The sequence below is a fragment of the Artibeus jamaicensis genome, unplaced genomic scaffold, assembly GCF_021234435.1.
Source record: "Artibeus jamaicensis isolate MK-2021 breed Jamaican fruit bat unplaced genomic scaffold, CSHL_Jam_final contig_659, whole genome shotgun sequence".
NCBI lineage: Eukaryota > Metazoa > Chordata > Mammalia > Chiroptera > Phyllostomidae > Artibeus > Artibeus jamaicensis.
This window is the reverse complement of record NW_026521916.1, coordinates 201,148-218,194: the sequence shown is the minus strand read 5'-3', so window position 1 is coordinate 218,194 and position 17,047 is coordinate 201,148. Positions and strand designations below refer to the sequence as shown.

The window sequence follows — 17,047 nt, the reverse complement described above, 5'->3', positions numbered from 1 at the left end:
TCCGAATTATAGGAGTACCAGAAGGGGTAGAGGAAGAGCAACAAGTGGAAAACTTATCTGAACAAATAATAAAGGAGAACTTCCCCAATCTGGCAGAGGAAATAGACTTCCAGGAAATCCAGGAAGCTCAGAGAGTCCCAAAGAAGTTGGACCCAAGAAGGAACACACTAAGGCACATCATAATTATATTAGCCAAGATCAAAATGAAAGAGAGAATCCTAGAAGCAGCAAGAGCTAAGGGGACAGTCACCTACAAAGGAGTTCCCAGCAGACTGTCAGCGGATTTCTCAAAAGAGACCTTACAGGCAAGAAGGGGCTGGAAAGAAGTATTCCAAGTCATGAAATCCAAAGACCTACGTCCAAGATTGCTCTATCCAGCAAACCTTTCATTTAGAATGGAAGGACAGGTAAAGCACTTCTCAGATAAGGTCAAGTTCAAGTAGTTCATCATCACCAAGCCCTTATTATATGAAATGTTAAAGGGACTTACCTAAGAAAAAGAAGATAAAAAATATGAACAGTGTAAGGACAGCAACTCACAGTTACTAACAACCACACCTAAAACAAAAGCAAACTAAGAGGACAGCTAGATCAGGAGCAGAACCCTAGAAATGAAGATCTCATGGAGAGTTTGCAACAGGGGAGTGGGAGGAGGAGAAGGGGGGAGAAGGTACAGAAAATAAGTAGCATACATGGTAGGTGGAAAGTAGATGGGGGAGGACAAGAATAGTATGGGAAATACAGAATCTAAAGAACTTGAGGCATGTGGTCATAAACTAAAGGGAGGGGAATGAGGAGGAGAGGGTGTGCAGGGTGGAGGGGAATGAAGGAGGGGAATGGGACAACTGTAATGGCATAATCGATAAAATATATTAAAAAGAAAAAGCTTCTGTTAAATTTTAGAGATAGTATAGATTGCAGAAGCTCTCAAATGGCAAATTTATTGTAAGATATAGATGAATTTAAAGTAACCTGAAATAGTGCATGTCATATGATTCTTAGGACCAAAAAGCACTTTCGTGCATATATTTATTTCCTAAGACATAGTAATTGGTTTATAAATTTAAATTAATCATTTGACTTCTGTAAACATGAGAGAATATCATAACAAAAAGTGATTTGAAATTAGAATATATTTAAAGATGAACATTTAAGGTAAAAATTTGAGTGAATTTTTTAGCCATTGCTTGTAAATAAATGAACATTTACAGAATAAATATAGCATCCTTGGAGAGAGATTTTTTCACAGTTTTACCCATAATGCCCATACATGATTTCTCCTTTTAAATTCAAAATTTTCTAGATGATGACACTGTAAAATGTCAAACTTGTTCACTAGACCTCATTGTACCTTTGGAAATCATTATGTTTGGAAATCTGATCAGTTCTCACAGAATAAATTCTATTTAAAGTGCTATTTGAAGATGGAAAGGACATTTCTTTTGCTCTCTCTGAGGTTGATTAGTACAGATTATTGGCTCACAAACTTTTTGAGCATGGCCCACATTTACATGACAGTAGACTTGTGTGTACCTTAGGGCTATATAAAAATTTGCTTGAAAAGTAATTCTTAGCTTTGATATATAAAATGTAGTCATACTTTTCTATTTCTTTTTTTAATGTTATTCTTGACCCATGAAGTTGACTTTATGACTCATCAATGATCTACAACTTAACAGTTTGGAAAACTGATCTAGACCAGCATCAGGCTGCTGACAATAATGACCAGTCTGGGCGAGGTTTTAGAAGCATTTACTTACAGGGACAGGGAATTGAATTTGAAAAGGGAATACTTAAGTTTACAGAATTATATTATTTAGTCAGATGTAATTTAAATTTTTGTTAGAAACAATTTTGACTTTATAAGCTGATTGTTAAAGAGTCTTAACTCTTTATCTTTTAGTCTCTGGGTCTAAAAATCTCTAATGAAATGTACTTAGCCTGGATATCTGAACTATTAAGAAACAAACCTTCCAGCTTAATTCAAATTTAGAAAATAGTATGTTAATTAATATTTGATACAAGAGAATAAGAATATATTTCACCTTTGTGAAAGGAAAAGGTTTTAAGAAGTTTTCACATAAAAGTATGGTTTGTATCAGGTATAATAGCTTCTTGAAGGTGGTAGCAAAGCAAGTTATAATCATGTTGGAAGCGAAAATATAGGAATCACATACCTACCTTAAGTTTAAATAGAAGTCTGAATCTGTATGAAATTGCCATTATGCTATTTTTCCACTATACTTGAAAATTTTTTAGTGAAAGATAATGGGATAATTGTTTCACTTTTTCCAGTTCTATTTCCTTTTATAAACATACTGACTACTAAAATAATACTTGGCATTTATGTAAAGTTTAAAATAAAAAATTCATTTAATGTTACAAATAAAAATAAACATAAATATGCTAAGTGCTATCAAAGAAACCATCAGACAGCGAGAGACTTTAAAATTAAAAATCACTTAATGTTACAAATAAAAATAAATACAAATGTGGTAAGTGCTATCAAACTATCACGAGAAACTCATAGCTAATGTAGATTAAAGGGTCAGGGTAGGCTTCACTGAGGAAGCCATATGTAAATACTCACAAGGAAAAGCACTTTCCATGCATACCCCCTGATGTACTCAAGGCAGACATTATTATGTTCATTGCATATATAATCACACAGATTAGAGTGGGTATATGACTTTTACAAGGTTACAAACCTAGCAAGTAGTGAAATTTGGCTCTTCAGAGTCCTTATCTGATTCTGTTCACACCATATTACACTACTCTTCAGAATTCACCCAACACTGATAAACTAATACTAAAGTTAGATGAGTTACAATAGCACACTACACACCACGTTTTGTTTGTTTCTTTAAAAAAATTTTAAATTTAGCTTCATTTTTTTCTTGTTGTTCAAGTTACAGTTATCTCCATTTCCCCCTACCACATCCCACTGCCCTACCCATACTCACTTCCTACCCTCAATCCTACTCCCCTTTAGCTTTGTTCATGTGTCCTTTATACATGTTCTTTGATGACCCTTCCCCTTTTTCTCACCATTATCCCCTCCTGCCTCCCCTCTGGTTACTGTCAGTTTGTTCTTTATTTTAACATATGGTTATATTTTCCTTGCTTAGCCTTTGTTAGCTTTGTTGATTAGGTTCCTGAGCACAATAATCTCCAGATCCATGCCGTGTTGTCCCAAAGTGTAGGAACTCTTTCTTTCTGCTTTGTACTATTCCATTGTGTAAATGTACTATAATATTATGATCTACTCATTTACTGATGGGCACTTAGGTTGCTTCTAACACTTGGCTATTGTAAATAGTACTGCTATGAACATCAGGATGCATAGGTTCTTTTGAATTGGTGTTTCAGGATTCTTAGGGAATTATCTCAGCAGTGGAATTGATGGGTCAAAAAGCAGTTCTATTTTTAGTTTTCATAGAAAATTCCATATTGTTTTCCACAGTGGCTGACCAGTCTGCATTCCCACCAACAGTGTACTAGGGTTCCCTTTTCTTCACAACCTTGCCAGCACTTGTTTGTTGATTTTCTTATGATGGCCATTCTCACCTGTATGAAGTGGTATCTCATTGTGGTTTTCATTTGCATTTCTCTGATGGATAGTGATGTTGAGCATTCTTTCACATGTCTCTGGATCCTCTGTATGTCCTCCTTGGAGAAGTGCCTGTTCAGGTCTTTTCCCATTTTTTAATTAGGTTGTCTTCCTGGAGTAAAGTTGTGTGAATTCTTTATATATTTTGGAGATCAAACCCTTGCCAAATGTATCATTGGCATATATCTTTTCCCATGCGGTTGGATTCCTTTTAATTTTGCTGATGTTCCCTTTACCATGCAAAAGTTTTTTTTAATTTTAATGAGGTCCTGTTTGTTTATTCTTTCCTTGATTTCCCTTCCTCTAGGGGACATATCGGTGAAAATATTGCTGTGGTGAATATCTGACATTGTCCTGACTATTTTCTTCTCTAGGACATTTATGATGTTCCAGCTTATATTTAAGTCTTTTATCCCTCTTAAGTTTATGTTTATGTATGGTGTAAGTTGGTGGTCGAGATTCTTTTTTTTTTTTATGCAGCTGTCCAGATCTCCCAACACCATTTGTCGAAGAGACTATTTTTACTTCATTTTATGCTTCTGCCCCCTTTGTTGAATAATAATTGACCATAGAGGCATGAGTTTATTTCTGGGCTCTCTATTCTGTTCTGTTGGTTTATGTATATGTTCTTAGGCCAGTAACAGACTATTTTGATTACCATGGCCTTGTAATATAGTTTGGTATCAGACATTATGATCCCTTCTACTTAGTTCTTTCTCAAAATTGCTCCAAATATTTGGGGTTATTTATGGTCCCATATAAAGTTTGAAGATGTTTTTTTCTATATCTGTGAAATATATTATGGGTATTTTAATAGGGATTGGGTCAAATCTGTAAATTGCTTTGGGTTGTATGGACATTTTGAGGATGTTAATTCTTCCAATCCATGAACATGGTATATGCTTCCATTTGTTTGTATCTTCCTTAATTTCTTTCTTCAATGTTGTGTAATTTTCTGAGTACAGGTCCCTTACCTCCTTGGTTTTTTCCTAGGTACTTCATGTTTCTTGTTGCTACATCGAAATGGATTTTACTCCTGATTTCTGTTCCTCATATTTCATTGCTGATGTATAAGAATGCCTTCAATTTCTGAATATTGAGTTTGTATCCTGCTGTTTTGCCAAATTCACTTATTAGGTCTAGTAGTTTTTTGGTGGAGTCTGCGGGATTTTCTAAGCACACTATCATGTCATCTGCAAACAGTGACAGTTTTGCTTCCTCCTTTCCAATTTGGATACCTTTTATTTCTTTTTCTTGTCTGATTGCTGTGACTAGTGCATCCAATATAAATCGAATAGAACTGGTGAAAGCAGATATCCTTCTGTTCCTGATCTCACTGGAAAAGCTTTTAGTTTTTGCCCATTGACTATGGTGTTGGCTGTAGATTGTTCACACAGGCCTTTATTTTGTTGAGGTATGTTCCCTGCCACTTTGGTAAGTGTTTTATTATAAATGGGTGTTGTACCTTATCAAATGCTTTTCTACCTCTATTGATGTGATCATGTGATTTGCCTTTCCATTTGTTTATGAGATGTATCATGTTTATTGGTTTGTGAATATTGTACCATCTTTGAATCCTTGGAATGAATCCCATTTGATTATGGGGTATGATCTTTTTAGTGTATTGCTGGATATAGTTTCCCAATATGTTTTTGAGGGTTTTAGCATTTATATTCATCAACAATATTGGCCTATTTTTTTCTTCATTTGTTTAGTCTTTATCTGGTCCTGGATTAGGATGATGCTGGCTTCATAAAAAGGGTTTGTGAGTCTTCCATCTTCTTGGATTTTTTTGAATAGTCTGTAAAGGATAGGGGTTAGCTCTTCCTTAAATGCTTTGTAAGATTCTCCTGTATAATCATGCAGTCCAGGGCTTTTGTGTGCCAGGAATTTTTTGATTACTACTTAAATTTCACCAGCTGTTATTGGTCTGTTCAGACTTTTTGCTGCTTCTTCATTCAGTTTTGCATGACTATATTTTTCTAGACATTTGTCCATTTTACTCAGATTTTCAAATTTCTTGGCATACAGTTCTTCGAGGTAGTTTCTTGTGATACTTTGTACTACTATGGTATCAGTTGTAATCTCTCCTTTTTCATTTTTTATTGTGCTTATTTGGGTCTTCTCTCTTTTTTTCTTGATGGGCCTGCTCAAAGGTTTGTCAATTTTGTTTTATTTTTTCAGAGAATCAGCTCCTGGATTTACTGATCCTTAAAATTGTGCTTTTAATCTTTACAACATTTAATTCTGCTCTGATCTTGGTTATTTGCTACTACTTGCTGGTGGCTGTCTTTGTTGTTATTCCTTCAGTTCTTGTAGATGTAGGGTTAGGTTGTTTATTTGAAATGTTTTTATCTTTTTTTAGGTAAGCCTATATTGCTATGAATTTCCCCTCTCAGGATCAACTTCACTGTGTCTGATAAGTTTTGGATTGTTGTGAGTTCATTTTCATTTGCTTTCAGAATTTTTCTTTTATTTCTTCCTTGATCTCATTCTTGACCCATTCATTGTTTAATAGCATGCTATTCAAGCTTCATGAATCTGAGTGTTTTTGAGTTGTTCCCTTGAGGTTGGTTTCCAGTTTCAGTCCCTTGTGGTCAGAGAGAATGCTTGATATGATTTCAGGTTTCTTCAATTTGTTGAGGCTTGTGCTGTCCTATGGTCTGTCCTTGAAATTGTTCCATGTGCATTTGAAAAAATATGTATTTTGTTTCCTTGGGATTAAAGGTTCTATATATGTCAGATCATTTGATCTAGGGCATTATTCAATGCCAGAATATTCTTGTTGATATTTTGTTTGAAACCTCCCCATCCCATTTTTGTCAGTTAAGTTCATTTTATCTAGGGCATTATTCAATGCCAGAATATTCTTGTTGATATTTTGTTTGAAACCACCCCACCCCATTTTGTTTGAAACCACCCCACCCCACCACAGTGGGGTGTTAAAATCCATAGTATCAGTGTGTTGCTACCTATATCTTTCCTGAAGTTCTCCAAGATTTTCTTTATGTAGTTGAATGTTCCTATGTTGGCTGCATATATATTTACAATGTTTATGTCTTCTTGATGGAATCTTCCCTTGAGTATTATGAAATATCCTTCTGGGTCCTGTTTTATGGCTTTTGTTCTGAAGTCTATTTTGTCTGATGTAAGTATTGCTACCCCAACTTTTTTTGCTATTTGTTTTCTTGGAATATTTGTTTCCAACCCTTCATTTTCAGTCTGTGTAGGTCTTTTGTTCTGAGGTGGGTCTCTTGTAGGCAGCATATGTGTGAGTCACGCTTTCTTATCCATTCAGCTATTCTATATATTTTCATTGGAGCATTTAATCCATTTACATTTAAGGTTATTATTGATAGGCACTTATTCATTGCCATTTTCCCCCTTTGTGCCTGTGTTCCCCTCTCTCTCACTCTTTTTCTTTCTTTAATAAAGCACTTGTTTGCAGTGTTTTTCTTAAAGCACTTATCTTGCATCACTGGTTTGGAGTAGGTGTATTCTTTCATCCTTCTGTTGTCTGAGAAAGTCCTATTTGCCCTTCCATTTTAATTAAAAGCCTTGCTGGATACGGTAGTCTCAGTTTGGGGCCTTTATTTTTTCATTATTTGAAATATTTATTGCCATTCCTTGTTGGCTTGTAGTGTTTCTGTTGAGAAGTCAGCTGCTAGCCTTATCAGGGCTCCCTTGTATGTTACTTCCTGTGTCTCCCTCGCCTTTAAGAATCTCTCTTTGTCTTGGAATTTTGCCATTTTCATTATGATGTGTCTTGGAGTAGTCTCTTTGGATTCCTCTTGATTGGGATTCTCTGTGTTTCCTGGATTTGTGTGAGTTTTTCTCTCATGGGCTAGTTTTCCATCATTACACTCTCAAACAGTTTTCTATCTCTCGCTCCTCCTCTTTACCTTCTTATATTCCTATTATATGGATATTATTACATTTCATGTTGTCCTGCAGTTCCCTTCACCCTTCTTCATTTTTGTTGTTGTTGCTGTTTTTTGAGTCTTTTTTCCTTTTATTGCTCTTTTTGGGAGTTCCTTTCTACCTTGCTAGAAAGTTCCTAACCAGCTTGCTGATTCAGTCCTTTGCTTAATCTAGTCTGCTTTTGATTTCTTTTACTGTCTTCTTCAATTCAGAAATTGTATTCTTCATCTCCTCTTGGCTCTTGTTGATAGTTTCTGTGTTCTTTTTCATGCTGATATAATTTGTAGTAAGTTTCTCATAGTTTTCCTGTAATTTTTGGTAATTCTCACTGAGCTCCTAGAGCTTCCTTATAACCATTGTTTTGAACTCAGTATCTGACAGTTGACTTGTCTCTTGTTTTATTTAGCACTCCTTTTCTTTCAATTGCTGGTTGTTTGTTTGTTTGTTTCCCCAATATTTGGGAGACTCTCCTTGTTTGCTTCTGCTTCTTAAATTGATCTTTTTTGACTCCATGAGTTTATGGTGTGAACTCATATGGTAGGAGACCTATGAGATTCAGTGGGGCAGTCTCCTTCCTTGATCTCCTGAACTTGGTGCTCTTGGGATACCCCTTATGGTGTTTATGTTGGCTCTCTGGATGTAACTGGGTTTTGACTGTTGTTGGGTCATTCTTTCATAGTCCTTCCCTCCAGGAGGTTGACTGAGGGTTACTCCACCCACCACGTCTTGTATGCTGTTGTGCAGGTACTGCCAGAACAAAATCACAAAGCCCAGAAAAAACACACAACCACCAAAATGATGCTGTCCTGAAATCTCAATATCAACAGCAAATGAACCAGTATTAAGAAGGGTGTAAAGAGATTAAGACTATTATACGAAAGGAGAGAAATAAACTGTAGTATAAAATCTAGTGACTTAATATTCACAAACTTTATGGACAAGAAATGAATGTTAAAAAGCATGCAGGAAAGAAAATATCCCTAATCATGGAAATGACCATAGTGGAATTCATCTCTGTTCCCTCTAGTATTTACCACTGTTTTTTAAAAATATGTTTTATTGATTATGCTATTACAGTTTGCCCATTTTTTCTCCTCTTTATTCCCTTCCACCCTGTTCCCCCACCCCTCCCACCATCATTCCCCCACCTTAGTTCATGTCTATGGTTCATATATATCTCCATTTCCCATAATATTCTTGACCTCCTCCTGTCTATTTGGTACCTACCATTTTTGCTTCATATTCCATGTATGTTTACCCCAATACATGCCCCTCCCCCTTTCCACTGATAACCCTCCATGTGATCTCTCTTTCTGTGAATTTCTTTCTGTTATAGTTGTTTGCTAGTTCATTTTTGTTTTTGTAGGTTCAGTTGTTGAAAGTTATGAGTTTGTTGTCATTGTACTGTTCATATTTTTTATCTTCTTTTTCTTAGATCAGTCTTTTTGACATTTCATATAATAAGGGCTTGGTAATGATGAACTTCTTTAACTTGACCTTGTTTGGGAAGCACCTTATCTGCCCTTCCATTCTGAATGATAGCTTTGGTGGACAGAGTAATCTTAGATGTAGGTCCTTGCCTTTCATGACTTCAAATACTTATTTCCAGCCCCTTCTTGCCTATGATATTTCTTTTGAGAAATCAGCTGATAGTCTTATGGGAACTCCTTTGTAGGTATCTTTCTTCCTTTTCTCTTGCTGCTTTTAAGATTCCTTATTTTTAATCTTGGTAATGTAATTATGATGTTCCTTAGTGTCCTTCTTTGGGTCCAACTTCTTTGGGACTCACTGAGCTTCCTGAATTTCCTGGAAGTCTGTTTCCTTTTGCCAGGTTGGGAAGTTCTCCTTTACTATGTTTTCAAAGAAGTTTTCAATTACTTGGTTTTCCTCTGCTCCTTCTGGCACCTGCATGATTCAGATGTTGGAATGTTTAAAGTTGTCCTAGAGGTACCTAAGCCTCTTTCCATTTTAAAAAAAGTTTTGTTTCTTCATTCTGCTCTGGAGCAGAGCTCCAGACCTTTGTTTTGAGTCCCAATTTACCTCCTATCACTGTTGGTTCCCTGTACATTTTTCTTTATTTCACTTTTCATAGCCTTCTCTTTTTCCTCTATTTTGTGACCATAGTCAGTCATTTCTGTGTGCATTCTGATAACCAGTTTTTTTGAACTCTGCATCTGACAGGGTGGCAGTCTTTTCATCACTTAGTCATATTTCTTTCTGGAGCTTTCATCTATTCTTACATTTGGGCCATATTTTTTTTTGCCTGTTATGTAGTAAAGGGTGGAGCCTTATATATTCACCAGAGCAGAGCAACCCACATGGCTGCATCATGATGTTGTATGTAGGGGATGGGTCTGAGAGGGAACAATGCTGCTTGCTCAGCTTTGACCAGCTTTCAATCACTTCCTCGCTGCCTACTAGCAAACTGGCCCTTCTGGTGCTGATTCCCAGGTGGGCTGTTTTGTGTACATTCTAGGACCTTGTGGGTCTGTCCAGCAAACTCTCCTGTGAGGCTAGGAGTTTCTCCTGCCACCTCAACCCCCACAGATTTTTTTCATTCAGAGGGTTTGAGGCTTTATTTTCCTACAGTGGAGCCCTGGGTTGTGTGGTCTGTCTCATTCCCCAGTTTTTCTTTTGGGTTTATCCCCACACAAATGTGAAACTGCCTGCTCTGCCAGCCACCATTTTGCCATGAGTCCTTACCTTCCCAGTTGCCTAGCTCAGCCTCTGCTGCCTATCTCCATCCCGGCTGGCCATCTGGATGGCCAGCCTACTGGTCTGGATGAATATTTCTTCTATAACTCCTTGGTTTCAGAATTCCATACAGTTTGATTTCCTGGCAGTTCTGGTTATTTTTTGTTCATAAATTTGTTGTTGTCCTTCTTTTGCTAGTGTGAGGATACAAAATATATCTACCTATGCCTCCATCTTGGCCAGAAGTCTCCAGTATTTACCCCCTTTTTTTTCTTTCTGGATCCACCTATGGTGGTATCAGATATTGACCCCATCTGACCTTAGGCAGCCAGTTCTGAGACTGCCAGGGATCTACTGTCTGTGGCTGACTCCTTTGGTTGTTAATCTAGTCACTGTACACTCAGCAGTCAGGCTTAAGGACCACAGAACCAGGTTTAGGGGGTGTTGTTTCCCCTCAGGCTGTTGCCACTTGTAGTGGAGTGGTCTGCCTGAGCAGGGTGGCTGTTGCTGTGTCGGGGGTGACTCAGCACCAGGATGCTAGTGTCTACTTTCTCAACTCTGTTCCCAAAGCTTCTGTCCCCAGTCTCTCCTCAGGTATCTCTAGCTCGCCCTGCTCCCACCTTTGCCAGGGTTCGGGGTAAATGTCTGCAAATAAAAATTTGTGTGTTGGCCCTTTAAACGGCTCTTTGTGTTTCCAGTCAACCATCTCTGGCAGAGAGCAACCCTGCCACTTCATGCCACTGGTTGGTATCTTTGTACTTTTGGGGCTTTCTTGGTCTAAGCTGCAGATCCCAGCTTAAGGTGTAGAACCTGCACTTCTCAGGGGGACCCAGCCAGTGGCTTAATTATCCCTCTGGTACTGCCACCTGTGGGCATCCACCCAGCCCTCTTGTATCTCCACCATACTCCTTACCAGTCAGCTTGTGCTAAAGCTGATTCTTCTGTCTGTCCTAGCATATCTATAAGGCTTCTCTCTTGCTACTGTTCAGTTGTTTGTTCCAGGTGATTTCTCCACAATTTAGTTGTAATTTTGATCCATATTGATCCTGGGAGAAGGTTAGTGTCACTTCTATTCACACTTCCACCATCTTGTGCCTTCGAATTTTCTTTCTCCACACATTACTTATAAAACATACAAAATAAAGTTAGCACCATTTTAAGTAGTCAAAGTAGACTTTTTTCTAGAGTATTTTCACTCTCATGGGACAACAGAGCATGTTTTCTATTACATAGAACTAAAAATATCAATATAATTTCTCATTTTCTACAAGCTTTGTTTTTACTCTAGAGATTTTCACTGAATGTATAACTCATGTGTAACTTAAAGTAAAAACTATTTAGTGATTTGGTTCTTTGGGGTCTGGGTGTTGTAACATATTTGAACTGTTCAGTGCTTAAATAGTCCTGTTTACATGGGATTTAATTTTCCTGAAAAACCTGGACCAAGGAGGAAGGGAACCTTTTTGACAGAGTGAGGTACCCGGCAAGGACAAGCCTGATTTCAGCATTTAGGGGCACTGGTGTGGTCATAGGGAGTGAGAGAACCAAAACAGAAAGGTGAAGATGTCAGTAGTTTTCTGGAGCTTCCTGCTTCTAAGTATGACACCTAAGTTACCTCTATTGCTTATTACTTAGGTGTATTTGTGATTAGTGAAATAGCAAAAAGACCTATGAAGATAGGAGCTCCATAGATTAAAATGGTTTTGTTCAGTTAATGTGCTCAGTACTGTAGAGATATCAATCAATCAATCAATAGGCAAATAAAGTCACTATTGTGGGGTGTAGATAAACTTTCACATTGGAAGCTATCAAATAGGCATTGGGCTGGGCTTCTCATTTCTTTCACTGTTAGAAGGAAACAAGCACCTCTTTGACTTGTGGGTTTTTTCACTTTTCTTATTATGAGTTTAATGAGATTGTATAATTCAGCATTTTGTGATTCTTCACCTTTACAGTTACATATTTTAAATGATTACATATATTTAAAGAAGTATTTTGTAATACTGTCTTTTAATAATTTATTCTACAAAGGGATATAATAAAATATAGTATAAATTTTTTAAGTTGTTAATAGGCATTTTTTTTAACAAAATAAGAAACGAGAGCCATTCATTTCAATCATTCCATTATCCAGGTTTGTTAGAAGGGAAATTCCAGTGAAATAATTTATGGATGTTATTTGCCTTTTAATTAATATGCAGTATAAGCACAGTTTAGAACATTATCTTCTAAAACTTAAGGGAGGGAAGGGGAAGGGAACTAACACTTGCTGAATGCCTACCATGAGCCAGGCTCTGTGCTGAGTATTAAATGAGATAATGTATCCTCATTTTGCAGATGAGGAAACTGAACTTGCCCCAAGTCACATGGCTGGTAAGTGGCAGAGCTGCGCCAGAACCCAGACTCCAAATCCCATGTTTTTCCTTCTGTACTGTGTTTAAAGCTCACAGAGAGGTATGAAGTTAATGACCAGAACTGAAGAGTTCTAGGAATTTTCTTTTCTCATGAAAAATTTGATATCAAACCTAAAACATTTTTTCATGTCAGCAGTTAGATGGTTGGAAACACTATAGAGTAATTAGAACTTCTTTGCTTCTAAAATGCCAAGTTATTTGACTAACACCTAAGGGAAGGCTTAGAAAAGAATGCCTTCTATCAAGAAAGGCCAGTTTGAATAAATACATAGCATATTTCAGGACTTTCCATGTCTTAGTGTTACAGACTTAGCTTTGATAATGGCTAATAATAGTTTTATAATAATAAGACTGCTTACTTGAGGTATTCCAATTGACAGTGGGCTTGTGCAAAACCCTGGGAAGTTCAACATTTTCCTCCCTGGTGCACAAGTAAGCCTACCAGCCACCCATTATATGCCAAGTGTTGCTGGGTTCTACGGGACTACATGCAAGGCACAAAAGGTACCGCAGCTTGTCTAAAACTTTTGCTGCCTCAGAATAAAATTAAATTAGTGTATCTTTTTATTATCTTTCTTAGACATGAGTTTAAACTCCCCACTGAAGACCCATTTATTTTTAGGAATAATTTATACTGTGAAATTTTAGAATAAAAATAATTTTGGCACATTAGTAATTAGATGGAGCAGAAAATGGCCTTTATTAGCAGACTGGGACAAGAATATGAAATCCAAGAATGCAGGATGCCCTTTGAACTGTGATGCCAGGTATCTCATTTGTGTTAAATTACCACTGAATTTTTGTGTAAAGTGCTAAACTTTTTATCATTTGTTTCAATAATAAAACTTTTTAACACTTGAATTTTCTTAAAACAACACCTTGTCTTTGCCCATACCTTTTTAATGTATTTACTAGTAAGATCATATTTAAATATATGGAATTTATCCATTGATATTTATTCCATGACTATGGAAATATACCATCATCAGAAATTTATACTAATTCCTGCTGATTTATACTAATTCATATTTTTGGTTTGAACCCATAAGCTATAATTGGACTTTCACTGAGAGAGATAAGATGAATATATAGCATATCTGAAAAAATCATAATAAAATCCAATTTGTTAGCTAACTAAATTAGAGGACTAATATGTCCATATATATAATCCTTTCCAGCTTACCATTTTAGGGTGTTTTTTCTAAGCTGTTGCTCAAAATGTTTTAAGTATGCCTTATTTGGAATTGCCTTGATCCTTCACAGTACCATGTTTGGTCTTTGGAAGGTAGCTTCAGTTTTGGAAACAGGCAAAAATTTAAAGGTATTTCTAAGACCAATGAATGAACTTAAAAAAAAACTATTTTATTTACTTATTTTCAGAGAGAGGGCAAGGGAGGGAGAAAGAGAGGGAGAAAAACACTGATGTGGAAAGAAGAAACATCAATCAGTTGCCTCTGGTGCACCCCCAACTGGGGACCTGGCCTGCAACCCAGGTGTGTGCCCTGACCAGGAATCCAAGCATTGACCTTTCGGTTTGCTGGAGGATGCCCAATGAACTGAGCCACACCAGTCAGGGCTGAACTTTCTTTTTCATCTGTGAAATATTCCTTCCTTTCCTTTTAACTTTTTAATGAGTACTCTCCAACTAACTTTTGTAAATTGTGTAAACATCCTGCTCTAACTTTAAGTACAGAGAAAAACAGATGTATACAAAACTAGAGAGAGAATAATGAACACTTCTGTGCCTTTGTATTATTTTATTGCACTTGTTTGTGAGCAATTTGGCAAGAACAACCCAGGACCAAGGCCTGCATCCCTGCTGCTTATATATGTCAACATGATGATGGGAAACTTCCCCTTGTCACTGCCATTGTTCCAGTTTTAGAAAGCCTTTGTCTCCTCCAGCTGCCCCATTGTTTCAGCCTCATTACCCCATAACCTTCTTCCCTGATGTGGGTAAAGAGAACTGTTACTCCAGGCTCCAATTTGTCTCCTCTACAATATAATTTAAATACATATTTTTTCATTTTTTGTCAGTTAACAGTTTATAGCTGACTTTAAAATTCTCTTCTGAAATATTTCAAAGGTATAAAATTTTCTATGACATATACTGAGACATCTGTGTATATAGTACTTTAAATTGTCACAGAAACAAATTTAGGATTATCCTGAAGTTGGTGATCATCATTATATTTATCAGTTACAACTGTGATAATTTTTTCATCATTGTCTCTTAAATGATGTATAGAAGTCCCTGGCTGGTGTGGCTCAGTGAATTGGGTGCCAGCCTGCAAACCAAAATGTCTTGGGTTTGATTACCAGACAGAGCACAGGCCTGGGTTGCGGGCCAGGTCCCCAGTTGGGAGCATGTGAGAGGCAACCAATCAATGTATCTCTCAGATGTTTCCCTTCCTGTCTTCCTCCCTCCCTTCCCCTCTCTCTGAAAGTAAATAAATAAAATATTTTAAAATATTATATATAGAAGGAAGAAGCAGTAGAGCCTTACAGTCTTATGAACACTTTTATGTGATCTTCCCCAAAGCCATATTTTTAATGTTTTATTCTCTCACCTAATTCTTCAGTCCAGGGGGAATAAAAACCTGGCATTTACTCAAAAAGAAACACATAGATCAACTTTTGATTAACCCTTTAAAGCACTTGGCTATTTTCAGTGATCATATTCCATTTACCTAGAAAAAGCCTTTGTCTCCCTTTTGAGTAAAATTTCATTTCTTAGTGAAATATGGAAGTGATGTTTCATATTTGATTGGCATTTGCTTCAGACCTACTTTTATAGGATTTTATCATTTTCATGCATTAAGTTCTGACAGAGCATGTATTTGGTCATATCTCATCAGGATGTCACATGAACTCTGGACTGTATGTTCTCAAAGTTGAAACAGTGGTGGCAGGAACATGTTTCATCAATTTAACCCATCTGTCTTAAGGAAGCTGTTTATTGTAGTAGGTGCACTCATGCAAAATGTAAATTAGGACACCTTGAGGACTGTAGGATTCAATCTGAATAAATAAATAAATACTAAGTCTTTTATTTTACTATGATTATACTATAATTGGACAATATTTTTAAATGAATACTTAGGAATATATTATCTCAAGAAGACTAAGACAAAAATTACCATTCTCTGTACAAACCAGTTTTAAGTAGAGCTTTGCTGTTTTGTATTTTTTGCTCTTAGATGAAAATACAGTGAGCAAGTATTTGCCTTCCAGTACTTTTTCTGGCAATAGGACTTGCATTAAAAGACATTAGGTGAGGGTATAAGCTATAGGAAAATCTAACTGGATGGAAGTGTTTTGCTTAATTAAAATTTCTGCAGTGGTGTGCTGGAACAAGCTCTCACTGATTTGCTAGAGCTAATTGTTAAACTTTTAGGATTTTTGTGAGCTGGTTGTTAAAATAGCTACTAAAAATTTAAAGATAAATTTAATAAGTTACTTAAAACATTAATATTCAAAATTTATCATTTTATAATTTTTAATCTATGCTCTTGCTGTCATTTACATCTGTTTCATCTGCATGCTGTGCTACTTCCTGTGTATGTCTTCCCAATTCTGCATTCACTGAAGTCATACTGGTAGCCTCCAATTGGCCATGGTGAAAGTGTTTACATCATGGAATCAACATGCTGCAGATCTCAGCTTGCTCCAGGAGAGCTGGTGTTTAAACCTTCATCAGCACACCACTGATTTTAGGCTCAACAAACTCTCAGTTGAAAAGCCTCTCTACTTTTAGCCTTTGATAAAAAAACTTACCCCAAAATGCATTAGGGTAATTTTCTTCCTTAAATGTCTAGAGCATGCTAAATATCATTGTTCCTAGTGCTGAAGCACTCTAATACCTACGATTCCTATAATGCTCAGAATAATCATCTTAAACGTTGGCAACATTACCCCTTAAGACATGAGATGTATGCTTTTCCAGGTCAATTTTATATAAAATACCAAGTTGTAAAATGTTTATAAGTTAGAAATGTTTGTAAGCATGTAATATTTCATTGCAGCTGCCACTGGCGACATGCCAACCTACCAGATCCGAGCTCCTCCGACTGCTTTGCCTCAGGGAGTGGTGGTGGCTGCCTCCCCAGGAAGTTTGCACAGCCCCCAACAACTCGCAGAAGAAGCCACACGCAAACGAGAGCTGAGGTTGATGAAAAACAGGTAAGATGATTCACAAGAAATCAGCAACCACTTAGAGGACATATAATTTGTAACTGTGGGGCTTTTTAAAAATTACTTTTCCTAAGCTATTTCCCCAAGTTCAGTGTTAAGTGGCATTTTATCTGGGCTTGTGCTCTGCATGTGATGATAGACTGTCTGCTAGACATGCAACTATTTCATCAGCAGGAGGTACATCCCTAGGTGTTAGAAAGGTAATGTCTGTAAG

General features: G+C 36.8%; 1 protein-coding gene across 5 annotated transcripts in view; it reads left to right on the top strand.

Moving 5' to 3' along the window:
- CREM (cAMP responsive element modulator) overlaps positions 1 to 17,047 on the top strand; it is a 50,138-nt gene that overhangs the window by 26,570 nt on the left and 6,521 nt on the right. For 3 of the 5 annotated variants that reach the window (XM_037165784.2, XM_037165783.2, XM_037165786.2), the window contains one exon: positions 16,665 to 16,821. In XM_037165784.2, the coding sequence (XP_037021679.2) occupies positions 16,665 to 16,821 (157 nt within the window). Of the gene's footprint in view, positions 1 to 12,562; positions 12,599 to 16,664; positions 16,822 to 17,047 lie in introns of all 5 variants that reach the window. The other 2 variants (XM_037165782.2, XM_053670973.1) reach the window with 1 other exon arrangement.